We start from the raw sequence: 16,584 nt of genomic DNA, 5'->3' as shown, positions 1-16,584 counted from the left end.
CCTAACCTGCACATCCCTGGGCACTATGGGACAATTTCCCATGGCCAATCCACCCTAACCTGCACATCCCTGGGCACGATGGGACAATTTCCTATGGCCAATCCATCCTAACCTGCACATCCCTGGGCACTATGGGACAATTTAGCATGGCCAATCCACCCTAACCTGCACATCCCTGGGCACTATGGGACAATTTTCCATGGCCAATCCACCCTAACCTGCACATCCCTGGGCACTATGGGACAATTTAGGATGGCCAATCCACCCTGACCTGCACACCTTTGAACTGTGGGAGGATCTGTAGGAAACCTACACAGACACGGGGTAACTCAGCACAGTTGGCCGAGGGTGGAATCGAACCCATGTCCCTGGGGCTGTGAGTCAGCAGCACTGGCCACTGAGTCACCATGCTGATTATTTCCTGAAATGTGGTGACCAATCGTGCTCACATTTCTCCAGCTGTGGTCTCCCCAGCACCTTGTAGAGCTGCAGTAAGACTTGTCCTCCAACCCCCTTGGAATAAGAGCCAACATTCTGTGGCCCTTCTGGATTACGTGCTGCCCCTGTGCGCTTGCTTTCATGTACAAGTCCTGCCACACCCTGTTGTAGACTTCTCCAGCTTCTCCCCATTTCACTAAGAGCAGCAGACTCAGCTATAACCACGTGACTGCAAACATTGGACAATAGTTCTGCATGATGAGCAGAGCACCTGTGAGAGACATACATTTACAATGTCTGATCAGAGACCACTGTGGGCTGCGTGTAACATGATTGTTACTCAGGGATTGAAGTTGGTTTCAGCCACTGGGTGGAATCGGCTGTGTTTATCAGTCTTGCACATGCTTCCGCATTCTTTGAAAAGCCAGCAACATCTGGACTAACCTGGCCACCATCCGCTGGATGCACAACCAGCATTGTCCAGGTAACTGGTCACAGGGTCCTTCAATACTTTCACCTTGTCTGTCATGGCTCAGGTGTGCACATCCTACCCTGGATACCCAGAACGTGTGCATTCACACCAAAGCTGACATCGCTATGGAGGCTGAACAGCTGATGTCCAGGCTTCAAACCACATCACAGGTGGTTTACCCAAGATGGCGGCCGAGTAGGACACTTCAGCCAGAGCTTGCGTGGTCTGCCCTTTCATCGTTTTCTTTTCCTTCCCTGTTTTGCCTCTTGTTTTGTTTCATTTTTCTTCTTTCGCATCCTGGTCTCCAGTCTGACTCCTAGCTTCCAGTCCATCTCCTGGTCTCCAGTCTGACTCCTAGCTTCCAGTCCATCTCCTGGTCTCCAGTCTGACTCCTAGCTTCCAGTCCATCTCCTGGTCTCCAGTCTGACTCCTAGCTTCCAGTCCATCTCCTGGTCTCCAGTCTGACTCCTGGCCTCAGCACAGACACGTTGAGGGGCCGGCCATGATGGCGTCCTGGCCTGGGACAGCTGTCTCTCAGCCTGGCATGGCCTCAGTGCTGTCACCTAATCTTGAGGTGATACCAGAACAATCTGCCAACCTCATAATCCTCAATGTCAAGCCCGAAGCAGAGTGGAGCTAGGGACTGGGTCAGACTGGAGCCAGGGACCAGGGCAGACTGGAGCCAGGGCCCGAGGCAGACTGGAGCCAGAGCCCTGGGCAGACTGGAGCCAGGGCCCGGGCAGACAAGAGCCAGGGCCCGGGGCAGACAGGAGCCAGGGCCCAGGGCAGACAGGAGTCAGGGACCGGGGCAGACAGGAGCCAGGGACCAGGGCAGACAGGAGCCAGGGACCAGGGCAGACAGGAGCCAGGGACCAGGGCAGACTGGAGCCAGGGCCCGGGGCAGACTGGAGCCAGGGACCGGGGCAGACTGGAGCCAGGGCCCAGGGCAGACTGGAGCCAGGGACCGGGGCAGACAGGAGCCAGGGACCGGGGCAGACAGGAGCCAGGGATTGGGGCAGACTGGAACCAGGGCCCAGGGCAGACTGAGCCAGGGACCGGGGCAGACTGGAGCCAGGGACCGGGGCAGACAGGAGCCAGGACCCAGGACAGAGTGGAGACAGGGCCCGGGGGAGACAGGAGCCAGGACCCTGGGCAGACTGGAGCCAGGGACTGGGGCAGACAGGAGCCAGGGACCAGGGCAGATTGGAGCCAGGGACCGGGACAGACAGGAGCCAGGAACCTGGGCAGGCTGGAGCCAGGAACCTGGGCAGACTGGAGCTAGGGACCCAGACAGACTGGAGCCAAGGACTGGGGCAGACTGGAGCCAGGGACCGGGGCAGACTGGAGCCAGGGACCAGGGCAGACTGGAGCCAGGGCCGGGAGCAGACTGGAGCCAGGGCCTGGGGCAGTCAGGAGCCAGGGACCGGGGCAGACTGGAGCCAGGGACCCAGACAGACGGGAGCCAGGGACCCGGACAGACTGGAAGTAGGGACCGGCGCAAACTGGAGGCAGGGCCCAGTGTAGACTGGAGCCAGGGCCCGGAGGGGACTGGAGCCAGGGCCTGGTGTGGACTGGAGTCAGGGCCTGGTGTGGTCTTGAGGCAGGGACCGGTGTGGTCTTGAGGCAGGGACTGGTGTGGTCTTGAGGCAGGGCCCGGTGTGGACTGGAGGCAGGGCCCGGTGTGAACTGGAGACAGGGCCCGGTGCAGACTGGAGGCAGGGCCGAGTGTGGACTGGAGCCAGGGCCAGTGTGGTCTGGAGCCAGGGTCCAGTGCAATCCTGGAGGCAAGACCCGGTGCAGGCTGGAGCCATGACCCTGTGTGGACTGGAGCCAGTGCCCGGTGTGTACTGGAGCCAGGGCCCAGTGTGGACTGGAGCCAGGGCCCGGTGTGGAGTGGAGCCAGGGACCTGTGTGGCCTGGAACAAGGGCCTGGTGTGGACTGCAGCCAGGGCCCAGTGCGGTCTGGTGGCAGGGCCCAGTGCGGTCTGGTGGCAGGGCCAGGTGCAGACTGGAGCCAGGGCCCGGTGTGGACTGGAGGCATGCCCGGTGTGGACTGGAGGCAGGGCCCGGTGTGGACTGGAGGCAGGGCCCGGTGTGGACTGGAGCCAGGGCCTGGTGTGGACTGGAGCCAGGGCCCGGTGCACTCTGTAGGCACGGCCTGGTGCAGACTGGAGCTAGGGCCCCATGTGGACTGGAGCCAGGGCCTGGTGTGGACTGGAGCCAGGGCCCTGTGTGTACTGGAGCCAGGGCCCGGTGTGGTGTGGAGCCAGGGCCCGGGGCGGACTGGAGGCATGGCCCGGTGCGGAATGGAGGAAGGACCTGGTGTGGGCTGTAGCCAGGACCCAGTATGGACTAGAGCCAGGGCCCAGTATGTAGTGGAGACAGGGCCTGGGGCGGACTGGAGCCAGGGCGCGGTGTGGAGTGGAGAGAGGGCCCGGGGCAGACTGGAGGCAGGGCCCGGTGCGGAATGGATGCAGGGCCCAGTGAGGACTGGAGGCAGGGCTTGGTGTGGACTGGAGGCAGGGCCTGGTGTGGATTGGAGATTCGGCCTGGTTTGGACTGGAGCCAGGGCCCAGTGTGGATTGGAGACAGGGCCCGGTGTGGACTGGAGGCGGGGCCCGGTGTGGATTGGATTTACGGCCTGGTGTAGACTGGAGCCAGGGCCCGGTGTGGAGTGGAGCCAGGGCCCAGTGTTGTCTGGAGCCAGGGACCAGTGTGGACTGGAGCTAGGGCTCGTTGCAGTCTGGAAGCAGGGCCCGGTGCGGACTGGAGCCAGGGCCGCATGTGGACTGGAGCCTGGGCCTGGTGTTGACTGGAGCCAGGGCCCGATGTGGACTGTAGCCAGGGCCCCGGGTGGTCTTGAGGCATGGCCCGGTGCGGACTGGAGACACGGCCAGGTGTGGACTGGAGGCAGGGCTCGGTGTGGAGTGGAGACACGTCCTGGTGTGGTCTGGAGCCAGAGCCTGGTGTAGTCTGGAGGCAGGGCCTGATGCGGTCTAGAGGGAGGGCCTGGTGCGGATTGGAGCCAGGGCCTGGTGTGGTATGGAGCCAGAGCCCGGTGCAGTCTAGAGGCAGGGCCTGGTTCGGACTGGAGCCAGGGTCTGGTGTGGACTGGAGCCAGGGCCCCGTTTGGACTGGAGCCAGTGTCCGGTGTGGTCTGGAGCCAGGGCCCGGTGCAGTCTGAAGGCAGGCGTGGGTGCAGGCTGGAGCCAGGGCCCCGTGCGGACTGGAACCAGGGCCCGGTGTGGATTGGAGCCAGTGCCCGGTGTGGAGTGGAGCCAGGGCCCAGTGTGGAGTGGAGCCAGGGGCCAGTGTGGTCTGGAACCAGGGCCTGGTGTGGACTGGAGCCAGGGCCCAGTGCGGTCTGGAGGCAGGGCCAGGAGCAGACTGTAGCCAGGGCCCCGTGTGGACTGGAGCCAGGGCCTGGTGTGGACTGGAGCCAGGGCCCGGTGTGGACTGGAGGCAGGGCCCGGTGTGGAGTGGAGCCAGGGCCCAGTGTTGTCTAAAGCCAGGGCCTGGTGTGGACTGGAGCCAGGGCCCGGTGCGGTCTGGAGGCACGGCCTGGTGTGGACTGGAGCCAGGGCCCCATGTGGACTGTAGCCAGGTCCTGGTGTGTACTGGAGCCAGGGCCCGGTGTGGAGTGGAGACAGGGCCTGGGGCGGACTGGAGCTTGGACCCAATGTAGACTGGAGCTATGTCCCGGTGTGGACTGGAGCCAGGACCCGGTATGGACTGGAGGCAGGGCCCAGTGTGGTGTGGAGCTAGGGCCCGGGGCAGACTGGAGGCACGTTCCGGTGCTGAATGGAGGCAGGGCCTGGTGTGGACTAGAGCCAGGGCCCGGTGTGGAGTGAGGACAGGGCCTGGGGCGGACTGGAGCCAGGGCGTGGTGTGGAGTGGAGAGAGGGCCCGGGGCAGACTGGAGGCAGGACCCGGTGTGGACTGGAGCCAGGGCCCGGTGTGGAGTGGAGCCAGGGCCCGGTGTGGAGTGGAGCCAGGGCCCAGTGTTATCTAGAGCCAGGGCCCAGTTTGGCTGGAGGCAGGGCCCGGTGTAGACTGGAGCCAGGGCCCGGTGTGGACTGGAGCCAGGGCCCGGTGTGGACTGGAGCCAGGGCCCGGTGTGGAGTGGAGCCAGGGCCCAGTGTTGTCTAGAGCCAGGGCCTGGTGTGGACTGGAGGCAAGGCCCGGTGTGGATTGGAGATAGGGCCCGTTGTGGCCAGGAGGCGGGGCCCGGTGAGGATTGGAGACAAGGTAGTGTGGACTGGAGGCAGGGCCCGGTGTGGATTGGAGACAGGGCCCGGTGTGGACTGGAGCTTGGGCCCGGTGTGGACTGGAGGCAGGGCCCAGTGTGGACTGGAGGCAGGGCCCGGTGTGGACTGGAGGAAGGACCCGGTGTGGACTGGAGGAGGGCCCGGTGTGAATTGGAGCCAGGGCCCGGTGTGGTCTGGAGCCAGGGCCCGGTGTGGAGTTGAGCCAGGGCCCAGTGTTGTCTAGAGCCAGGGCCCGGTGTGGAGTGGAGGCAGGGCCCCATGTGGATTGGAGATAGGGCCCGGTGTGGACAGGAGGCGTGGCCCGGTGAGGATTAGAGACAAGGTAGTGTGGACTGGAGGCAGGGCCCAGTGTGGATTGGAGCCAGGGCCCGGTGTGGACTGGAGGCAGGGTCCGGTGAGGAATGGAGGCAGCGCCCAGTGTGGACTGGAGGCAGGGCCGGGTGTGGACTGGAGGCAGGGCCCGGTGTTGATTGGAGGCAGGGCCTAATGTGGTCTAGAGCCAGGGCCCGGTGCGGAATGAAGGCAGGGCCTGGTGTGGTCTGGAGACAGACCCCGGTGCGGAATGGAGTCAGGCCCCGTTGTGGACTGGAGGCAGGGCCCGGTGTTGACTGGAGACAGGGCCCGGTGTGGATTGGAGGCAGGGTCTGGTTTGGTCTGGAGACAGGGCCCGGTGTGGATTGGAGACAGGGCCCGGTGTGGACTGGAGGCAGGGCCCGGTGTGGATTGGAGATAAGGCCTGGTGTGGACTGAAGGCAGGGCCCGGTGTGGACTGGAGGCAGGGCCCGGTGTGGATTGGAGATAAGGCCTGGTGTGGACTGAAGGCAGGGCCCAGTGTGGATTGGAGACAGGGCCCAGTATGGATTGGGGTATAAGTGGCTGCATGATCTGGTTTGGAGGACTGCTGGTGTTGAGTTTTAATTCCGCATCACTGGCCATCCCATTTCCATTCTCCTATTTTCTCGGATCTTGTATCTGAAGGAGCTGCACCTAACTCCCTTTGTCATAAGGTGGCGCCATAAGTAACGGTCCATAAACCTTTCCCTCTGCTCACATGTGACAAAGCAGCTAAATCAATGCAGTTTAATTCACAGGAATGTGGCTCCGTTTGTGTTTGCTCTGCACCCCTTCCCAATTCCCTCTCTGCCTGACCGCAGTGAGCACACCAAGTGGAAGTATCTGAAAACTCAGAAACTTTCCGACTGTCGCTCAAAGTAATTTTTCTGTCTCGCTTCCATTTCGTTGAGTTTTCTTTCAAGACACAACTCCCCGATGTCAACTGAGGAAGCATCCTCGACACATCCATCTCTTCAAAAACTCGCAGGATTCCTCTCCTCCTCTTATAGATTAACCTCATCACGTATTCCTCACAAGACCACCCACCTATTCCAGCTATGAGTCTGTTAAACGTTCTCTGAACCTGCTCCAACACTATTGCATCCTTTTTTTAAATAAGCTACTAATACAGATAGAGACTTTTCATAGGGACAGACCAATCGGCCCCTCCAGCCTATCCCACCACGCAATGTGATCATGAATGAGCTGGGACCTGACTCTATTTAGCCGCCTTTGGCCCATATCCCTCCCTGCGTAGGTGAAAGTGAGGGCTGCAGATGCTGGGGATCCGAGTCGAGAGTGTGGTGCTGGAAAAGCACAGCAGGTCAGGCAGCATCCGAGGAGCAGGAGAGTCGACGTTTTGAGCATAAGCCCTTCATACCTTGGCTTAACAATAAATATCTATCTCACCTTTAAAACTAACAATGGATCCAGTATTCTCAACCACCCTCAGTATGTAGGAGTGCTGCCTAATGTCACCAGCCCTAGTTCTCAATCCAGGCTTGCTGGCTCTGGAACACACAAACAGTGGAAACAGTTGATCTTTGCCTATCCTGTCGTTTCCTGTTAATACCTTTGATACTTTGATCAAATCACCCCCTAACTCTCAGAATTTGAGAGAAGGCAGGTCCATCGCTGAACCATGATCTCAATTGAATCTTGAGGTTGTCGGTGAGCTCACTGAGCTGCTGAGTTATTGTACAGACGTTCCATTACCACACTGGCTTACATCATCAGTCCAACCTCAGTGAGGCGCTGTTGTTCTGACCTGCTCTGGTTTTCCAGTCTGCTGGGGTGTGGGTCTCCCCTGCAGTGGTTTGTACACCGGGTCTATCTCTACATGCGTTTGTTGATGGCCTTTCTGGTTGAATGCCAGAACTTCCAAGAACTCTTGAGCATGTGTCTGCTTGGCTTGTCCCAGAATGATTATCTTGGTCCTAATTGAATTAATGGCTGTGCGTGCAGATGAGAGAGTGTGGATCAGGCCGTTTGGTCATCACTTGGCGTTTGTGAAAGCAGATGGCTAGTTTCCTTCCTATTTGTCTGATGGAGTGTTTGTTACAGTTGTTGTAAGGGATTTGGTATACCACGTTGGTCTTAAATGTTGAAGCGATGGGTTCCTTTCTCCTGGTAGGTAGTTGGTGTCATGTAGTTGTTAGTTAGTTTGTTCCCATAATGTCTTATGGACCTAACAACCAGGTTATTAATTCTGAAATTTTCTTCATACAGGGTAGTGTGGCCCATGTGTTGGTGTACTCGAATCTAACCACATGGAAGTAGTTACAAAATCACGCAACACCAGGTTATCGTCCAACAATCATATTTTGACCACTAGCTTACTCCACAACCACCTGATGAAGGAGCAGCGCTCCGAAAGCCAGTGCTTCCAAACAAACCTGTTGGACTATCAGCTGGTGTTGTGTGATTTTTAACATTCGACGAGAAAGTGAGGGCTGCAGATGCTGGAGATCAGAGCTGAAAATGTGTTGCTTGAAAAGCGCAGCAGGTCAGGCAGCATCCAAGGAGCAGGAGAATCGACGTTTCGGGCATTACTGAAGAAGGGCTCATGCCCAAAACCTCCTGCTCTCCTGCTCCTTGGATGCTGCCTGACCTGCTGCGCTTTTCCAGCAACACATTTCAGCCCTGATTTTTAACATTGTCCACTCAGCATTTCCAAGTCACACAAAAATAAGCAGTTTTCCCCAACTTGCACAGTTGGAGTGGAAACACTTACAACTTGCACTCACTTCAGGTCTCGAACACGATCCCCCTCCGTATCCTGAGTCACAAGATAACTTTCTCCAGAACTTGGACACAGCAGAACAGAACCAAGGTGCTGTACTTTGCAACAAATATCAAATCAACTGACTTTTTAACTTATTTATTGATTTCTCCATTTCTGTAAATAAGGTTTAGTACCTGGGTACTTTGTACCCAAGATGGAGTCTTGTGTGATGGCATTATACACCTCTCACTGTCCCCTTTACCCCGTACTCAAGTTCACGTGAAAATAAAACCGAAATCTATATCAAAACCAACCTGCCTTCTCCCCTGGATACAAAAGATCTAATGGTACTATTCATCCTTCAACTCCTGGTCAATCTTCATCACTCCACAAACATCATCGATTTTCTGCTTTCATTGACATTATTGTCGAAGGGCGAGATGGAAATTGTGTATCTGGCCAGAGTACTCAGACCCCTTGGCATCATGGTAGCCCATAAACCCACCAACACAGTAAAACAGCAGCTAATGAACTTGAAAGACCCCACACAGACAACAAGCAAAACTAATGTCATTAACACAAAATACCGTGCAAGGACTGTAACAAACACTAAATTTGACAAACAGAAAACTAGCCATCAGGAAGCATGAACACCAACTAGCCACAAAAGGACATGACCCTTTCTCACTAGTATCCTCACATATGGATGAGGAAGGACATCACTTCAAGTGGAATAACACAGCCATGCTCGGACAAGCCAAACAAAGACACGCACGAGAATTCCTAGAAGCATGGCATTCCAATCGGAACTCTATCAACAAACACTTTGACTTGGATCCTATTTACCACCCCCGGAGAAAAAGAACAGGAAATGACATTGCCACAGGAAATGACGTCACCGGTGAAAATGACATCACCGACCCAAGGAAACCCAAACACGTAAATAGAAAGCGGGCTATGCCACCAGTGCTTCGTCTGGAGGCCCACTGAAGATGTTACTGAGTAGGGTGACAAAATGTCTGAAACCGAACCTTCCAGCTCAGCGAGCAAACCTACATCCAGAACCTCAACCTGAGCTACAAATCGTCTCAAAACTCGCGAGAAACATCATATAGTTACAGGAGAAGCCCTTCAAACCTGTATTGCCAAAGTGCACTCAATCTACACCACACAAAAACATACAAACTCGGAGCAGGAGTAGGCCGTCTGGCCCTTTGAGCCCGCTCTGCCATTCAATAGGATCATGGCTGATCTTCTCATGGCCTCAGCTCCACCCGCTCACCGTAACCCTGAATCCCTTTACTGTTCCAAAATCAATCTCTCTTTGGTTTAAAAGCAGCCAACGAGGAAGCCTCTGCTGCTTCCCTGGGCAGGGAATCCCACAAATTCACAGCCCTCTAGGTGAAGAAGTGCCTCCTCAATTCAGTCCGAAATCTGCTCCCTCTTATTTCGAGGCTAGGCCCCTCCCGAGTTCGAATCTCACCTGCCATTGGAAACATCCTCCCTGCTTCTATCTTATCTATTCCCATCATGATATTATATCTGTCTATAAGATCCCCCACATTCTTCTAAATTCCAATGAGGAGAATCCCACTCTACTCAGTCTCTCCTCATAAACCAACTCCCTCAACTCTGGGCTCAACCTAGTGAACCCCCTCTACACCCCTTCCAGTGCCAGTACATCCTTTCTCAAGTAAGGAGACCGAACCTGTGCACAGTATTCCAGGTGTACCTGCATTAGTCCGGCATTTGGTCCATCTGGGTCCATTCCTGATGAAGGGCTTTTGCCCGAAACGTCAATTTTCCAGCTCCTCGGATACTGCCTGACCTGCTGTGCTTTTCCAGGACCACTCTAATTTTGACATCTCAAGTGCTCATCCAAGTACCTTTGCGGGTTGTGTGGTCTCCCATCTCAATTATCCTCCCAGATCCCCCACCTCACATTATGTTCCATCTCCTGGGATTTTGCCGACTTGATTAACCTGTCTCTATCCCTGTGCAGACTCTATTCTGCTGTGCACCCAATATCTCAATAACAAGCTTCATTGTTCTGTCATACAGTCATCGAGTCATAGAGATGTACAGCATGGAAACAGACCCTTCAGTTTATCTCATCCATGCCGACCAGATATCCTAACCTCATCTAGTCCCATTTGCCAGCACTTGGCCCATATCCCTCCAAACCCTTCCTATTCATATACCCATCCAGATGCATTTTAGATGTTATCATTGTACCAGCCTCCACCACTAACTCTGGCAGCTTATTCCATACACACACCCCATCCTCTGTATGAAAACGTTGCCACTTAGGTCCTTTTTATATCTTTCCCCTCTCACCCTAAACCTATGTCCCTCTAGTTCTGGACTCCCCCACCCCAGGGAAAAGACCTTGCCTATTTATCCTATCCATGCCCCTCATGATTTTGTAAACCTCTGTAAGGTCACCCCCTCAGCCTCCGACGCTCCAGGGAAAACAGCCCCAGCCTGTTCGACCTTTCCCTGTAGCTCAGATCCTCCAACCCTGGCAACATCCTTGAAATCTTTTCTGAACCCTTTCAAGTTTCACAACATCTTTCCGATAGGAAGGAGACCAGAATTGCACACAATATTCCAACAGCGGCCTAACCAATATCCTGTACAGCCGCAACATGACCTCCCAACTCCTACACTGACTGATAAAGGCATGCATAAATTTTGAAAGACTAGGATTCTTCCTATTGACAGAGCAGTAATCTCGTGTTAATCAGGATCATTACCATCCACAGGCATTTTCATGGGAAAAGTGCACTGCTGGGAGAGGCTATCTCGCGACAGCTCACTTGGTCAGACCAACTCGTGTTCTGTCTCAGCTGCAGTTCCGGTATTAACCCAATTTATGCAAAACTGACAGTGAAATAACACTCCTCCTTCATGGACTGACAACTTCCCAAGTGATTGACTCCCTCTCCTGCCCCCCCCCCCCCCCCTCCAGTGGCTGCATTCACATCTGTCTCTGTGTCTACCTGTCGTGGTGAGCATACAGGGTGAGTTCTTACAACACACCCAGGATTGGATCAGAGTGCAAATCAGTTGATCCACAAGCCCAGTCTGCAGTAAATAAAGATCTCAATACCTTCCTGAGGAAGTTGCATTTTCCGTTCAGTCTTCCTCTAAACTCAAACATGAAATTGGTGATTACTGTTTTTACTGTCCAGCGTCTGGCTCGATGTGAACACCATGACTCGGGGTAAGTGTTAGTTTTGTCGTGTGAAACATTAATAGATTTCAAACTGCGTAGATACCTCGATGTGCTGTGCTGTAGAGATGATGACTGCCCCATAGAATCAAAAATGTTACTGCCCAATCTCCTAATTTCTTTAGCCCCTTCATTTCTGCCTCTCGCTGCAATTTCTTCCAGCCTCACGATGCTGTAATGTTCTTGGCCACTTCTGGCCTTTGCAGACTTGTTCCTCCAACTCTGCCACCCTACCCACCTACTTTTATGGAGATGGTTTCAGTTGGACTTCAATTGATGGAGCAGCAATGGGCTCAGTTAAAATCCATCTGATTGTTTAATTGTTTTCTTCAGTGGAAGATTGTTTCAATTTGATAATCATCACAAAAGAGTTTGATGTGAATTTTACCACCTGTTTGAGAAATAAAATGTTCCCTGTGTTTTTTTAAATTTCAATTGCAAGTCCAATTTCGGTGCTAGTTAATATTCAAAGCAGAGTTGTGAACTCCCTCTTGACAAGATAAAGGATAGCAGTCTATTTTTGGAACATAAGTCCAGGATGCCAACCCTCCATGGACAACAATATATTGAGTGGTTGACATGTGAAAGAACACTGAAAGAAGTCGGATAATAAAAAAAAGTAGAAAATCGAACACTGCCAGAATAGTGATTGGAAAGCAAGTACAAGTATTATCTTAAGGAGCATTCTTTAGGGAGTGCTGTTTACAATCCTTTTGCATCTCCATGTGGAATATGCCAGTGTTGTGGGGCTGTAATGTGAATGATTTTTAAGAGAGTGTTTAATAGACTGGAACAGACACCAGATGTCACACACGGTGTTTATGATCATGTATAAGTGAGTGTTGATTCTTATCCCAGGAGCTCAGTTCAGACTCCAAGCCCTGCGCGAGAGTTAATGAATGAGATCACCCAACATTAACAATGCAAGGACCAATAATTCTGCAGGTCTTATTCACTTTCTTCCATTTCTTTGCAATTGTCTGTGTTCCAGGTGAGGAGATCTTCCCCGTTACTGAATGTGGGGTTTATAGTTCTGTCTGTGTTTTATGGTGAGATATTTGATGGATTAGTTTGGAACCGAGATGTGGATGGACTGCTTGAAGGAATGATCTTGGGGAAGCTGCACTGCCATTTTGCTGGAATGTTACCAGGAATCTTCAGTTGTATGGAGAGAGGAAAGAGGTTGCCCAGTGTTATTACAACTGAACATGAAGAAGGTGGGTATAGGGACCATGGGCAGAGTAAACCCTAAACCTGAAGACCATTTCCCTTGAGCCTGCTTCACCAATAAATCAGATCTTGGCTGATCGGAAATTCCTCACATCCTGCTCTTTCTCTGCAATCCTTGATTTCCCCGACTGACCAAAAAAATCCAAAATGAAGGATGAGAAGATGGCTGTAGGAGCTGCTCCATTTTGAGGTATTTTAGGTGTTGGAAGTCACTTCCTCGAATTCCAGGAGCAGAAATTACTGTTTTGTATGCTGTTGCATTGTGTTGGAACTTTGGGGAAAAAAAACCCTCAAAAAACAGTACTTTCAAAAGACAGAAAGACAGACAAAAGGCAGCGAACACATTGTCAGTGAGGGAGAGAGGTAACTGGCCCAGCAGTGAATCTGCACAGTTGCTACCTTTGCTGTTTGAGTTCCCATATCTCTGGACATCAGAATTGGTCTAGGAAAAAGTTTAAAAAGTGAAATTCACAGCTGACCTTGGAGGAACCTATGTGGGAGAGCTCACAGCACAGGAACAGATAAATGCATAGTTTTCAATGTGTAATCTTGCTATATGGTTGCTGTACTGAATAGAATGGGTTCTTTCTTGATTTTTAATTTTATTGAAATCTGCCTCTTGATTAAATTTTTAAAATATAAACCAGAAGTACGAAGTTAGCCTGGAGCACTGTTTTTGTTTAGAGCAAACAGATAATGCTATTTTCTGGATCTATTGATTGTGAAGGAGCAAAGATGATCTTTTTTAGAGTTACATGCTCATCCTGTCAGATGTGGGAGTTTAGGGAGAGTTTCCATGTTACTGATTATTTTGTCTGCAGTAAGTGTGCTTGGTTGCCAATTCTATCAGATCGCATGGATTGGTTGGAGCAAAAGTTAGAGGTAATGAGGAATTTACAAGAGCAAGAGGGTGTGATGGATGACAGTTATAGGAAGGGAGAAAAATGGCAGATACAGTCAAATGGATGGGTTAACTCCAGGAAAGCTAGGAGGGGTATTGCAGGTAGTGCAAGAGTCTCCTGTGACTATCCCCATTTCAAACAAGTATGCTGTTTTGGAAAATGGAGGGGGTGATGGACTCTCAGGGGAATGTAGCATGAAAGCCAAGTTTCTGATATGGAGACAGGCTATAATGCAATGAGGGGTAAGTCGAGTTCCAAGCAATCAATTGCGATAGGGGAATGTACAGTCTAAGGCACGGACAGACATTTCTGTGGCCAGCAGCAATAAATCAGAATGGTGTGTTGCCTCCCTGGTGCTAGGATAAAGGATGTTGAAGAGAGGGTGCAGAATGTTCTGAAAGAAGAGAGGGGCCCGGCAGGATGTCATTGTACACATTGGAACCAACGACATAGGATGGGAAAATGATGAGATTCTGAAGGAAGAATGTATGAAGTTGAGCAGAAATGTTTTTTAAAAATGAGGTCCTTGAGAGTGGTAATATCTGGAATACTCCTGGTGTGACGATCTAGTGAGAGTAGGAGTAGGAGGAGAGAGCAGATGAAGTCATGGTTGAGGAACTGGTGCATGGGAGAAGGTTTACACTTTTCAATCATTGGAATCTCTTCTCGGGTAGTGTGAACTGTACAAGAAGGATGCATTGTACCTGAATTAGAAGGGGTCAAATATACTGACAGAGAGATTTGCTAGAGCTGCTCAGGAAGATTTAAACTAGTAAGGTGGCGGGGGGTGGCAAGGGTGATAGTAAGGTAGCATCACACCCTCTAGCTCTTGTAAATTCCTCATTGCCTCTAATTTTTGCTCCAATCAATCCATGCGATCCAATAGAATTGGCAACCAAGCACACTGCAGACAAAATACTCAATAACATGAAAACTCTCCCTCAAGTCCTCCAGCCGACAGGTTGAACATGTAACTCTACAAAAGACCATCTTGCAGATAATGCATTGAGAACTTTAATCTCTCATCATCCATCAGCATTCCATTCAAATCAAATTCAGAATGCTAGGATAGGCATAACATCTGTCATTTGCTCTCGATGTGAAATCAAACACCTCATGCGGTTTGCCACATGGTCATTTCACCTTCACTCTCTTCTTAGTCAAGAATATATTGGCTAGAATTTGTAATCATTCACTCTGTGCATATTTATCTTGTTATACAAAGGAGAGTTCTGTGTGGAATCAATTGGAATGAGGCAGTTTTGTCCAACTTATAACTAGCTCATCCCAATTGCATGTTGAGGATTTATAATTCCCATTCAGTATAGCTTTCTCCCCCTACTCAGTTGTTTTGGTTCAATTGTTTGCATCAGTTGAATTTCAAAATTCTGTGTTCAGAATTAACTCCAGAATTTCAGCACAATTCTAAACTTTGCCCTGCTGAGCAGTACTGATGGTGTGCTAGTCAGTCTGAGATGCTGATTCCACATGCGGTATCAAGCCAACACAGCTTCTGCCTGCTTTATTGGATATTAAATATCCCAAGGCACCAGTAATACTTGGTTTCCTCACCAATCCCTCTCCCTCAATCAGCATCACACAAAAAATTAACAGCAACTATCTATAATTCTGGCTGTGGGAACTTGGTCAATCTTGATTATGCCCTTCCTTAATTACAAAATTTATCATTTCTAAGACATACACCGTAGATGATAAAGTATTTCTGGGCATCTGGTGGTTATCCATTTAAAATCCTTCTTGTACTTCTTGCTGTGACTGTCCCTGTCCTGTTTTTGATACTGATGCCTACTGCAGCAGTGAAGGTTCATGATCCCACATGTCGAATAATTTTTCAATGTCTCTTCCAGCTAACCTAATGACGATTGTGATTCTCTCTCGTGGAAAGTGTGGCATCACCAAAGGTATATCCACCTACCTCATTTCCATGGCAACAGCAGATCTTCTCGTCATTGTATTCAGTGTAATACTCACAACACTTGGTTTCAAATATTTCCCAGTTTCCTTCCTGTTTTACACAACGGTGTGCAGTTTTAACATCATCATGGGCTATGCTGCTATTGACTGCTCTGTCTGGTTGACCATCGCTTTCACCATTGATCGCTTTGTGGCCATTTGTTGCCACAATCTGAAAGCCAGGTATTGCTCTGCCAGAACAGCAGCCTCAGTGGTAACCATTGTCTGGTCAGTGAGCATTTTGAGAAACATTCCATTTTACTACAAATTCCAATCTTTGGGCACATGGGGTGGTGTGCCCTGGGGCTGTGGCAACAGACCAGAGTTCTTCATCCTGCCAGGATGGCTGGTGTTTTTCTGGATCCACCATCTGCTGAACCCATTGATCCCCTATCTCCTGATCCTGCTGTTCAATGCTCTGACCGTCAGGCACATTGTCTTGGCAAATCGGGCACGCAGGGTTCTCCGCGGTCCCAGTAACAGGGACCAGAGAGGAGATGCAGAGATGGTCAACAGGCGGAAATCCATCATCCTGCTGTTTGTTGTCTCGGGCAGTTTTATATTATTGTGGATGACCAAGATCAGTGTTTTCTTACTGATGGAGATTACTAACGCCCATTTGTTTCGAAGTTATGACCATCCTGTTATGATCGCTGACATATCTGGGAGTATGCTCTTCTACCTGAGCTCCTGTACAAACACTGCCCTTTATGTCCTGACCCAGAGTAAATTCAGAGAGGAGCTGAAGAGGGCTCTGAAATATCCCTTCACTCTCATCAGTGAATGTATCCCTACATCAAAATAAGAAATGCGGTTGAGACGGGTGCACAGTTTATGTCCTTCGCTGAGGTCTCTCTAGTTTCGGGACTTCACTTGAATTTCCCTGTTATGTTCCGTGCAACTGGGAGAAGAGAAGAAATTGTTTTCTTCATCCGTGAGATGTACACGTGTGTGGCTTGACATGAGGACTAGTTCATGTCTATTAGTCCTTTCTCTGATTATTTCTC

The 16,584-nt window shown here is 51.4% G+C and overlaps 1 protein-coding gene across 1 annotated transcript; it reads left to right on the top strand.

Annotated features, from left to right (window-relative positions):
* The first annotated feature begins 15,665 nt into the window (after positions 1-15,665).
* LOC148139381 (putative G protein-coupled receptor 139) lies at positions 15,666-16,382 on the top strand. Its single transcript, XM_087980908.1, has one exon. The coding sequence runs from the start codon at positions 15,666-15,668 to the stop codon at positions 16,380-16,382; it is 717 nt and encodes a 238-aa protein (XP_087837034.1).
* Positions 16,383-16,584: the final 202 nt, after the last annotated feature.

Source organism: Chiloscyllium plagiosum, unplaced genomic scaffold (genome assembly GCF_037043375.1).
Source record: "Chiloscyllium plagiosum isolate Xiang-an unplaced genomic scaffold, Cpla_swu_hap1 HiC_scaffold_38, whole genome shotgun sequence".
Classification (NCBI taxonomy): domain Eukaryota; kingdom Metazoa; phylum Chordata; class Chondrichthyes; order Orectolobiformes; family Hemiscylliidae; genus Chiloscyllium; species Chiloscyllium plagiosum.
This window is presented reverse-complemented; position numbering and strand designations above follow the sequence as displayed.

Bases quoted from the DNA above. Each gene is read 5' to 3' on its own strand.
- LOC148139381 (XM_087980908.1), top strand. From the start codon at position 15,666: ATGGGCTATGCTGCTATTGACTGCTCTGTCTGGTTGACCATCGCTTTC.